Raw genomic sequence first — 11,460 nt, forward strand, 5'->3', positions numbered from 1 at the left:
CAGATTACTGTGTCCAGTCCACCACGCCAACCCTGCCAAACTCTTTTCCACCACTGGAAAACTGATGGAATTTTCAGATTACTGTGTCCAGTCCACCACGCCAACCCTGCCAAACTCTTTTCCACCACTGGAAAACTGATGGAATTTTCAGATTACTGTGTCCAGTCCACCACGCCAACCCTGCCAAACTCTTTTCCACCACTGGAAAACTGATGGAATCTTCAGATTACTGTGTCCAGTCCACCACGCCAACCCTGCCAAACTCTTTTCCACCACTGGAAAACTGATGGAATTTTCAGATTACTGTGTCCAGTCCACCACGCCAACCCTGCCAAACTCTTTTCCACCACTGGAAAACTGATGGAATCTTCAGATTACTGTGTCCAGTCCACCACGCCAACCCTGCCAAACTCTTTTCCTCCACTGGAAAACTGATGGAATCTTCAGATTACTGTGTCCAGTCCACCACGCCAACCCTGCCAAACTCTTTTCCTCCACTGGAAAACTGATGGAATCTTCAGATTACTGTGTCCAGTCCACCACGCCAACCCTGCCAAACTCTTTTCCTCCACTGGAAAACTGATGGAATCTTCAGATTACTGTGTCCAGTCCACCACGCCAACCCTGCCAAACTCTTTTCCTCCACTGGAAAACTGATGGAATCTTCAGATTACTGTGTCCAGTCCACCACGCCAACCCTGCCAAACTCTTTTCCTCCACTGGAAAACTGATGGAATCTTCAGATTACTGTGTCCAGTCCACCACGCCAACCCTGCCAAACTCTTTTCCTCCACTGGAAAACTGATGGAATCTTCAGATTACTGTGTCCAGTCCACCACGCCAACCCTGCCAAACTCTTTTCCTCCACTGGAAAACTGATGGAATCTTCAGATTACTGTGTCCAGTCCACCACGCCAACCCTGCCAAACCCTCCACTGGAAAACTGATGGAAAACTCTTTTCCTCCACTGGAAAACTCCACTGGGAATCTTCAGATTACTGTGTCCAGTCCACCACGCCAACCCTGCCAAACTCTTTTCCTCCACTGGAAAACTGATGGAATCTTCAGATTACTGTGTCCAGTCCACCACGCCAACCCTGCCAAACTTTTCCTCCACTGGAAAACTGATGGAATCTTCAGATTACTGTGTCCAGTCCACCACGCCAACCCTGCCAAACTCTTTTCCTCCACTGGAAAACTGATGGAATCTTCAGATTACTGTGTCCAGTCCACCACGCCAACCCTGCCAAACTCTTTTCCTCCACTGGAAAACTGATGGAATCTTCAGATTACTGTGTCCAGTCCACCACGCCAACCCTGCCAAACTCTTTTCCTCCACTGGAAAACTGATGGAATCTTCAGATTACTGTGTCCAGTCCACCACCACGCCAACCCTGCCAAACTCTTTTCCTCCACTGGAAAACTGATGGAATCTTCAGATTACTGTGTCCAGTCCACACTGGAAAACGAATCTTCAACCCTGCCAAACTCTTTTCCTCCACTGGAAAACTGATGGAATCTTCAGACTCTTTTCCTCCACTGGAAAACTGTGTCCAGTCCACCACGCCAACCCTGCCAAACTCTTTTCCTCCACTGGAAAACTGATGGAATCTTCAGATTACTGTGTCCAGTCCACCACGCCAACCCTGCCAAACTCTTTTCCTCCACTGGAAAACTGATGGAATCTTCAGATTACTGTGTCCAGTCCACCACGCCAACCCTGCCAAACTCTTTTCCTCCACTGGAAAACTGATGGAATCTTCAGATTACTGTGTCCAGTCCACCACGCCAACCCTGCCAAACTCTTTTCCACCACTGGAAAACTGATGGCATTTCAATTCACTTCATGAATTGACTGAATAAAAAAAATGGATTGGATCCCAATCCTGGCATGTAGTCATTGTGTCTCCTTGGATATACAGTACTACTATGTAGTTACTAGATGTACTGCTCAGGATGCCATTGGTTCCCTCTCCGTGTCACCAGTCCCTCAGTGAACTGTTCTGTGTTGGTTTGCTTTCTGCATGCCATGTTCCAACTCTTGCATGGCCGGGGCACGTTGTACTGTGTCTCCATTCACCATCCTGGTTGTCCTGTTGTAGTTTGTTGGTTGTTTGGATCTGACACTATGTATTCTGTATGAATCAGCTCAGATCTTCTGTAGGCTAAACACTTACAGTTTGGTCTCTCTCTTTCTCTCATTATCTATCTCTTTCTTTCTCCCTCTATCACGCTTTTTATCTTTCTCTCTCTCTCTCTCTCTCTCTCTCTCTGTTTTCTCTCTCTCTGTTTCTCTTGCTCTCGCTTTGTTTCTCTCGCTCTCTCTCTCTGTTTCTCTCGCTCTCTCTAGCCCGTTCTCCTCCAGGCTTGGCCAAAACCCCTCTCTCTGCTTTAGGACTGAAGCCCCACCACCCAGCAAACATTATCCATGGTGGATCAGGTCAGAACACACACACACACACACACACACAGACATACACAAACACAAACACACACAAACAATCCATAGTGGATCAGGTCAGAACGAAAACACACACACAACCTTTTCTCATCTAGGTTTTCTTAGTCCCCTAATTGCTTCTACACACCTGCAAACTTTGGTCTCTTGCTTCTCTTTCAACGGTTTCCTCCTCCTCTTTTTCTCACCTCTCCCTCAATCACCGACTGTTTTCTTCTTCTACTTATTCTTTCTGTTCTGTCAGACTGTGAATCTGTAAGTGATGAGGAGCAAGGTAAGGGTGTTTCTATGGCAACATGTGGCACCAACCTCTCATCCCCGTCACACAGAGTACCCATAATCCTTTGTGTTCGGCCATGTTTGAAAACCCCTCGTTTTGACAGGAGGATCTTGTTATGGCGTCTCGGTTTAGCTCTACCTTCTGTTGTTTGCTTCTAGAGGAATAACACAGTCCCACTATACAGGCTGCAACCGCAAACATTCTGTTTTGATTGGCTATCAGTGGTTGTCCTGCCTCTTCTCGAATTTCATTGGCTGCCCAATTATTTTGGCCAGCCCAGAAGTTTCTGAAACGTGAAGAAAAAGTTCAGGTTAAAGTAAGGAATTTGTTAAGGTGTGAGGTAAGGTTACAGTAGGTTAGGTATCAAATCTATATTCGGTTGTTAGCCTGTGGAGTGGGCCTGTTTAATGCCTTCACCTCTCAACTTTGCATCTGTGTTAATCCCACTTTGAGTCTCCCTCAGGATGTTTATTTTCTTTTTGAACTGTTTTGGGAATGACCTCACCAGGTTTCTGTCGGTCCCCATCATAACAGCATCCCTTTCACTCCCTGTTTAGCCTGCCAATAACAGTGTAATAATAATATATGTGTGTGTGTTTTCACTACAGACGGCCGTGGTTATGCTGGACACCCCCTAAATGATCCTATATCTTCCAGTAGTCCCATCCACAGCCCAGACGGGTGAGTACGGTACTGTTCCTGGGGAACAGAGTTTGGATAACCCAGGGGAAACTCTTGAAAGAAGAGGACTAAAGATAGTCCTAGGTTACAGCTCAGTGTTTCTCTCTCTCTGCAGCATGAGGATGACTTCCTCCATTCGGCTCCAGGCTGACTCCGGCTTCCCATCCCACCCCTTGGAGAGTGCCCAGCACGCCCCCGTTCCGTCCTACGGCCCCCACTCCCCTGAGGGATCCCAGGTCAGCGTCGTGGGCCCCCTCCACACAGTCCCCGGAAGCCCCAACACTCTCCACCGCACGGTGGCCACCAACACCCCACCAAGCCCCGCCCTCCAGCGCCGCCTGGCCAACCAGGCCAGCCCGGGTCTGGCTCGTCACCCCACACCGCCCAATGGAAACAGGGTGCAAGTCCCTGGCAGCCCTGTGATCCCCTCAAGAGGCTCCAGAACCGCCGCCGTCCCTCCCAGCCCTTTGATGGGGCGCCACCCGATGGCCAGTGGCCACACTACGCCCGATGACAGACAGGGGGTACCACCCACGCCCTCCTTCCCAGTGTCGCCCCAGCCAATGCTTCCAGAGAAGAGGCGGATGCCCAGTGGAGAGAGGTCCAATGTGGGGCTGTCGTATGGGACTCTGGATGGGAAGACCACCATACCCACCTTACCCAGTAGAGGCAGCACGCCCAGTGTGTCCACCTCTCACACCCTACCCGACCTCTCCAAATTCTCCATCTACGGTGAGAGAGGAGGTCCAATCCTGAATAGCATCTAGCCCTAGTCTCTGCCATGTTCTTTATTCAATCTATTCAGATCTAGCCAAGTGAGCGGTCATACTCAATCATGCACAGCAGAAACTGTACAGTCAATCAGTGCTTATTTTGATGGACGAAAGTCTCAGAATCATCCCTATTTCATTGCTTTGACCATTGTCACTACTTCTACAGATCAGAGTCCAGACATCAGACTGAACGTGAAGTTTGTCCAGGACACGTCTAAGTTCTGGTACAAGCCAGACATCTCCAGAGAGCAGGCCATCAGTCTGCTGAGAGACAGGGAGCCAGGGGCCTTCGTCATCAGGGACAGCCACTCCTTCAGAGGGGCCTACGGCCTGGCCATGAAGGTGGCCTGCCCACCTCCCACCGCCCAGGCCAACAAGAAAGGTACAGTAGATCTTTAATCTTAGTCGCAGGTCTAGGATCAGAGCACCCGAACCCGAATCCCAACCTTAATCATTAGGAGTGAAAGTGCAAAAACAGACCTTCGATCAGAGACCTTTGATTAACCTGTTGCGACGAGCAATCCCGCATCCGGGAGTGTAATTGTAGCCTCAAGCTCATTACCATAACGCAACTTTAACTATTCATGAAAATCGCAAATGAAATGAAATAAATATATTGGCTCACAAGCTTAGCCTTTTGTTAACAACACTGTCATCTCAGATTTTCAAAAAATGCTTTTCAACCATAGCTACACAAGCATTTGTGTAAGAGTATTGATAGCTAGCATAGCATTAAGCCTAGCATTCAGCAGGCAACATTTTCAAAAAAACAAGAAAAGCATTCAAATAAAATAATTTACCTTTGAAGAACTTCGGATGTTTTCAATGAGGACACTCTCAGTTAGATAGCAAATGTTCAGTTTTTCCAAAAAGATTATTTGTGTAGGAGAAATCGCTCCGTTTTGTTCATCACGTTTGGCTAAGAAAAAAACCCGTATCCGGGAGTGTAATTATAGCCTCAAGCTCATTACCATAACGCAACATTAACTATTCATGAAAATCGCAAATGAAATGAAATAAATATATTGGCTCACAAGCTTAGCCTTTTGTTAACAACACTGTCATCTCAGATTTTCAAAAAATGCTTTTCAACCATAGCTACACAAGCATTTGTGTAAGAGTATTGATAGCTAGCATAGCATTAAGCCTAGCATTCAGCAGGCAACATTTTCACAAAAACAAGAAGAGCATTCAAATAAAATAATTTACCTTTGAAGAACTTCGGATGTTTTCAATGAGGAGACTCTCAGTTAGATAGCAAATGTTCAGTTTTTCCAAAATTATTATTTGTGTAGGAGAAATCGCTACGTTTTGTTCATCACGTTTGGCTAAGAAAAACCCCCGAAAATTCAGTCATTACAACGCAAACTTTTTTCCAAATTAACTCCGTAATATCGACAGAAACATGGCAAACGTTGTTTAGAATCAATCCTCAAGGTGTTTTTCACATATCTATTCGATGATAAATCACTCGTTGCAGTTTGGTTTCTCCTCTGTTCAAAATTGAAAAAAATGCACGCACCTGGAGATTACGCAATAGTTTCGACGGAGGACACAGAGCGGACACCTGGTAAATGTAGTCTCTTATGGGCAATTTTCCAATGATATGCCTACAAATACGTCACAATGCTGCAAACACCTTGGGGAAACGACAGAAACTGTAGGCTCATTCCTTGCGCATTCACAGCCATATAAGGAGACATTGGAACACAGCGCCTCCAAAATCTGGCTCACTTCCTGTATGAAATGTCATCTTTGTTTCGCCTGTAGCATTAGTTCTGTGGCACTCACAGACAATATCCTTGCAGTTTTGGAAACGTCAGAGTGTTTTCTTTCCAAAGCTGTCAATTATATGCATAGTCGAGCATCTTTTCGTGACAAAATATCTTGTTTAAAACGGGAACGTTTTTCATCCAAAAATGAAATACTGCCCCCAGAGGTTCAAGAGGTTAAAGGATGTGTTTACTGTTTTGTTTTTTGGCAGTTGGTGACATCACGAGCGAGTTGGTGAGGCACTTCCTGATTGAGACGAGCCCCAAAGGCGTTCGTCTGAAGGGCTGTCCCAACGAACCCTACTTTGGTGAGTTCCAAACATGCATATTCAACAGAGAACTCGTTCATTAGCCCTCCAGCAAGTAAGTACACTTGCTAATCATGTGTGTGTGCAGGATGTCTGTCTGCCCTGGTGTACCAACACTCGATGACTCCTCTGGCCCTGCCCTGCAAGCTGATGATCCCCAGCAAAGATCCCAATGAGGAGGCCCTGGAGCTGGACACTCCCACTGACACAGTGGCCGAGCTGGTGAAACAAGGAGCAGGTGAGGACAAACTGCACCCTGCATTATTCAGCCCATTCTCTTTCAGTTGATCATCAATCCATTCCAAGCCTTCTATTACAACAGTAGATACATATAACAACAATCGAATAATAATCGGCCAAATTCTGTTTTACTTTTACCACTGTAGTACCTATGTAATTACTATGCAGTTACACAAATACATAGTTTTCATGTACTACAGTGGTTTTGTTTCTCCTCTCATGCTCGGATACCCTGTTATGTTGCAGTAGCACAGCAACAAGTCCCCGAGGAGGCCCATGGTAAATACTGCACTGTGTTTTTGGGTTCTATTTTGGCATTATTAACCCCCTTGTCCCCACACTCCCCAGACTGATATTTCAGCTCTGCATGGTCACCACAGAAGTTTCCCTCTCACTACCATGCCTGCCTTAGTCACATCTTTGCTTGTCATGGTTGTCACTCAAACGAGTGAAGTGTGTTTCTATAACGCTGTTCTTTAGGTCTTATGCAGGGCAGCTGTTGTGGGGTTTGAAACATTGTCTTCTGGATTGGACGTGTGTTCTGTTCTCTTTGGTAGAGATAGCATGGCACTACCTACCGACAAATGCATGGAGTGAGCATTCTGATCGGAGAAGAAAGGAAAGATATGGAGCCACTAATATACAGCCAGCTGTTGCCTCGATCTGTTTCTCAACACTTATCCACAATATGTTCAAATGATTGCACTAATTGTTGGTAGTTGAACTCCTTCACTGCTTCATTTTGTACAGTGACTGATTATGCACCATTTTTTTTGTTCTCTCCCAGCATGCAATGTTCTTTACATCAGCTCGGTGGACATGGAGTCTCTGACCGGTCCTCAGGCCGTCGCCAAAGCAATCAGCGAAACGGTGGCCATCAACCCGTTGCCCGCGGCAACAACCGTCCACTTCAAAGTGTCGTCGCAGGGCATCACCCTCACGGATAGCCAGAGGAAGTGAGTAGTAACCATGGAAACAGGAGCACCCTACACCCACAGTCAGATCCATAGAAATCTGTCGGTATTCAATCATTGATTCATCACTAGTATGTCAAACTGTTTTACTTGAATTGACCTAGCTTGGTGACAAACTCTGAGATTTACAACACTAACTCTGAGTTTTCTCCTGCCTAGGGTCTTCTTCCGAAGGCACTACCCAATCAACACTGTCACCTACTGTGACATTGACCCCCAGGACAGGAAGTAAGTGTTTGAGACCAGATCTTTCTGCTGTGCTAAAGTAGTGAAAATAGTGCAAATGTAGCCTACATAGGGAAGATTTGTTGATTGTTCCTCCAAAATTAATTTCTCGTCTTCACAGGTGGAGCAAGGAAGGAGGTGGAACGGCAAAGTAGGTCTCACAACTCAAATCACTCTATTATACATAGAATAGGTCATTAACTAGATGGGACAAATAAGTCCCATGGTCCACATAGGCCTATAAATAACTACATCAAATCATGAACCATCTCCTACATATTCAAACCAGGCTTTTATTTCTCTTTAAACTTCAGACTGTTTGGTTTCGTGGCACGTAAACAAGGAAGCACAACGGACAACGTCAGCCACCTGTTTGCCGAGTTGGACCCCGACCAGCCTGCTTCAGCCATCGTCAACTTCGTCTCCAAAGTCATGAGGCGGTGAAACCAACAAACCCCCGGCAGCCATTCTTTTGTTCTTCCATTTTTTTTCTTCATTTTGGATTGTGTTTCATTATTTTCTTCTGTTCTTTTTGTTGAGATATGTTCTCTTTGTTTTATTCTGCGAGATTTTATGTTTGAAGGACTTGGAGGTAATCCAAGATGGCGTCAGAGGAAGTTGTAGCTGGAGTGGTGACAGTGATAATGTGTCTCGAGCTGGTGGAGGAAGAAGATTTCTTCCACAGGGTAACTGTGGAAGTCCAAGTGGAGAAGCTGTGTGCTAAACTAAGTATCAGTGGGAGAAAAGGACACTGACATTTATCAGGTTTTCGGATTGATTTACCAAAGGTAGCACTCAGAACAAGTATGTCATTATTAGATGGTCAGTTTAAGGCATTGTAGGTTTTCTGTTCTATTTTTTTTTTTACAATGGAACAGTTGATTGAAATGAAACAGACAAAAACAGAAAGAATGCTTTCTTCTTGAACTTTATTCTGTCTTCAGAAAAATAGTTTGCCTCAGTGGCTTCTTACTAAAGAATATTTAAGAAGACATTTTTGCATGTTAGCTCGATCTTTAAGCTTGGTCCACTAAAGTCATTTGTGAACCATCGAGTGGACATTTCCCAGGCCTGTTGTATGTTGTAAAGGGCTCAACAGCGAGAAAAATAAACTGTGCTCAACTTCACAGAGCAGATCAACCTTCTCATAAAACACATTGCTTATGTTAGGTCCAGACTTGACCAGTCGATCCTGGAGCGCACTGATTGATTTCAGATGTGGGAGATGGATTACTCTGGCCTGTGGAAAGGTAGCTGGTAAATCTACTGCTGTCACTCCTCCTGTCCACACGCTGGTTCCGATTATCCACGTTTGAACTCAATCCTGCTTGACTCAGACTGATCCTCACCTGTTGGCTGCTCACAGACACTGCTAATCAGCACACTGGAAACAAACACCAGGGACTGGTCCGAGCCCTGGGCCCTAGGCACTGTCCTGCATGTTTTAGTCCAACTGTACCCCCCTCCCTCTAAACATCACCAAAACGGCCATTCTACGCTGTGTTCTATGAAGACTTTAACCCTAAGACAAGAAAACAGAGGTTGTTTGCCTTGTTAGAGACTGCATGATATTATAAACCATTTTTGGACTCTACTAAAGAGCCCTAAAAAGTAAAAAGAACATGTAGACAGCCTTTTGTTGAAGTAGTTACTCGATGGTGAGATGCGATATTTTTTTTATTTTCTTGATCCAACTTGCAGCAGGGTTTCACTGTATCAAGCAAGGTCGTCTTTAATTTTGAATCAAAAGGGAATTTATCTTCTTACCAGATCGCATCTACATACCTTTAGACAAACGTAGAGGTTGTCACACTGTGTGTAAATGCCTGCTTATCAAACACACACCACTCACCCATCTTCCATAAGCTAAGGAAAAATGATATTGATATCAAATGTATATAGATATACTACTTTGAAAGGTGACATAGCTAAAAAAAATATTTATTTTTGTTGCTTTGTTCCTCCATGATAACTCATATATACATATATTGTACAGTCTACATAAAGAAGATTACCTTAAGGATTGAGAAAAAAAATACTTATTTTGGCTAATGATTTCAAAGTCGGGAGATTTTGAAAGGCTTTTGGATATATATGGTGTACATTACTCAGTACATGTATGTTTGTTCTAGCTCGTCATGTTTATTCTTCTTCGCGTTCTCAGAGATTGAGGTTAGGCATGTATGGGATGAAAGCATATGATTTTTACAGGAAAAATGCATGGACAAAACCATCCGGGTGGTAGACCAACATAATGTTCAAGTTTGTCTTAAACGCTGCCATAATACAGCGAATAATATCAGTTACCTGGCAAATGTTGTTGCCAGTTTTAGGGTCAGCTCTTGAATATGGATTTACCACATTATGAAAATATGAAATGTTCTTAAAAAAAAAAAAAGAATACGTTTTTATAAGGGAAGCATGAGGACATTTAATTTAGAAGTCGACCTTAAATGCAATATGTAAACAGCAATGTGCAACCCATCATACCGACATTATGATTTGCCAAAGATTCAAACACATAACTTCTATGGTGTCTACATGTTTGGCTTTTTTCCAAGGAAATTGTGTTGCTAAGCCGAATGAATTCATAAATGTTCCTTCTGTTGCCAGTAAATATGCAGACCCACATACCACTAACACCACCTTTATATGTGAACTTCTCTATTCTCTCTCTCGTCCTCTCCATTGCAACGGAATGGAGTTGAGACTATTGTTAACCCGTTTAGAAATACCAATCACTTACCAATGGAATACCACAACCATACAACAGATGCAGAGATGCAAACAATCACTTTATATCATTTCATGTGAATATCAGTGTTGAAGGCAAAATGTTGTCTACAATTCTTCAAATCTCTTTTATTTGAGCTACTACGTCTAGCTATAGTCACCCCGATGTCCAAACTGTGGCCCTCCGTGGCCCTCTCACAAGTAACATGATTTATTTATTCTCCTTATTTATTCTTTATTTGCTGGTATGTTTTTATTTTAAGTCCTCAACATTTCAAGCTACATGACCCCGCGGCTGTCAGTCAGTGTTAACCAATGGAAATGGAATGCATTTTTGTGTTGAGGTGTGTGGAGGAGTTCAGTGTACAGACGGGACTTAATGAGTGTGTAAATGTACTACTAAGGATGTACAGAGGGGTCTTGTATTTTTTTCTTCATTTGCATTATACTGTCATGGCTTACCCGTTCCTGAGGAGAAAAAAACATTAAAGCAATACAAATCCGTTACAGTAAAACATGCGGTTGTTTGAGCGTTCATTTTCTCACTCATTGTGTGTAGTCATCTTAACTGTGTCTCTATGGTAACACATCGCTTATGACCATAGCGTTATGTTTTGAATTGTATGATCTTTATGGCTATGACTCTCTACGTGTGCGTTCATAAATTTACTCTGGAGTGCCAGAGACGCTCTGAGCGTTCGTAAATACAGAGCGTTGTCATATTGTTCACTCATAAATTCTGAGTGTTTCGCTCTCGGAGTGTTTAGAGCGCACATTGGACGCTCTGGCCGAGGAGTAGGGTTGATCCGAGAGCTCTCTGACCACACAACGGCAGTCAAGCACTCACTGGAAGTAGCATGCTAGCTGTTCTCAAGTTACCCAGAGCGTTGGTGACTGTAACTGTGCTGCTGGCAACAATTGAATTAAGCTTTTTAGCCGATGTTTACTGACATATTCAACAGGTGTTGAGCGTTCGTAAATTCATATTCTGCGCTTTGGCAAATTCAGACAACAGT

General features: G+C 44.1%; 1 protein-coding gene across 12 annotated transcripts in view; it reads left to right on the forward strand.

The window, feature by feature from the left end:
* Positions 1 to 10,963, forward strand: part of LOC115122152 (tensin-1-like) — a 291,714-nt gene extending 280,751 nt beyond the window's left edge. For 7 of the 12 annotated variants that reach the window (XM_065018953.1, XM_065018955.1, XM_065018960.1 and 4 more), the window contains 12 exons: positions 2,351 to 2,440; positions 2,703 to 2,732; positions 3,347 to 3,419; positions 3,535 to 4,151; positions 4,359 to 4,574; positions 6,177 to 6,272; positions 6,361 to 6,510; positions 6,759 to 6,791; positions 7,300 to 7,468; positions 7,646 to 7,714; positions 7,833 to 7,862; positions 8,026 to 10,963. In XM_065018953.1, coding sequence (XP_064875025.1) covers positions 2,351 to 2,440; positions 2,703 to 2,732; positions 3,347 to 3,419; positions 3,535 to 4,151; positions 4,359 to 4,574; positions 6,177 to 6,272; positions 6,361 to 6,510; positions 6,759 to 6,791; positions 7,300 to 7,468; positions 7,646 to 7,714; positions 7,833 to 7,862; positions 8,026 to 8,155 — 1,703 coding nt within the window. In that variant the 3' untranslated portion in view covers positions 8,156 to 10,963. The remainder of the gene's footprint in view (positions 1 to 2,350; positions 2,441 to 2,702; positions 2,733 to 3,346; positions 3,420 to 3,534; positions 4,152 to 4,358; positions 4,575 to 6,176; positions 6,273 to 6,360; positions 6,511 to 6,758; positions 6,792 to 7,299; positions 7,469 to 7,645; positions 7,715 to 7,832; positions 7,863 to 8,025) is intronic. The other 5 variants (XM_065018959.1, XM_065018964.1, XM_065018954.1 and 2 more) reach the window with 4 other exon arrangements.
* Positions 10,964 to 11,460: the final 497 nt, after the last annotated feature.

Source organism: Oncorhynchus nerka, linkage group LG5 (assembly GCF_034236695.1).
Source record: "Oncorhynchus nerka isolate Pitt River linkage group LG5, Oner_Uvic_2.0, whole genome shotgun sequence".
In the NCBI taxonomy this organism is placed as follows: Eukaryota; Metazoa; Chordata; class Actinopteri; order Salmoniformes; family Salmonidae; genus Oncorhynchus; species Oncorhynchus nerka.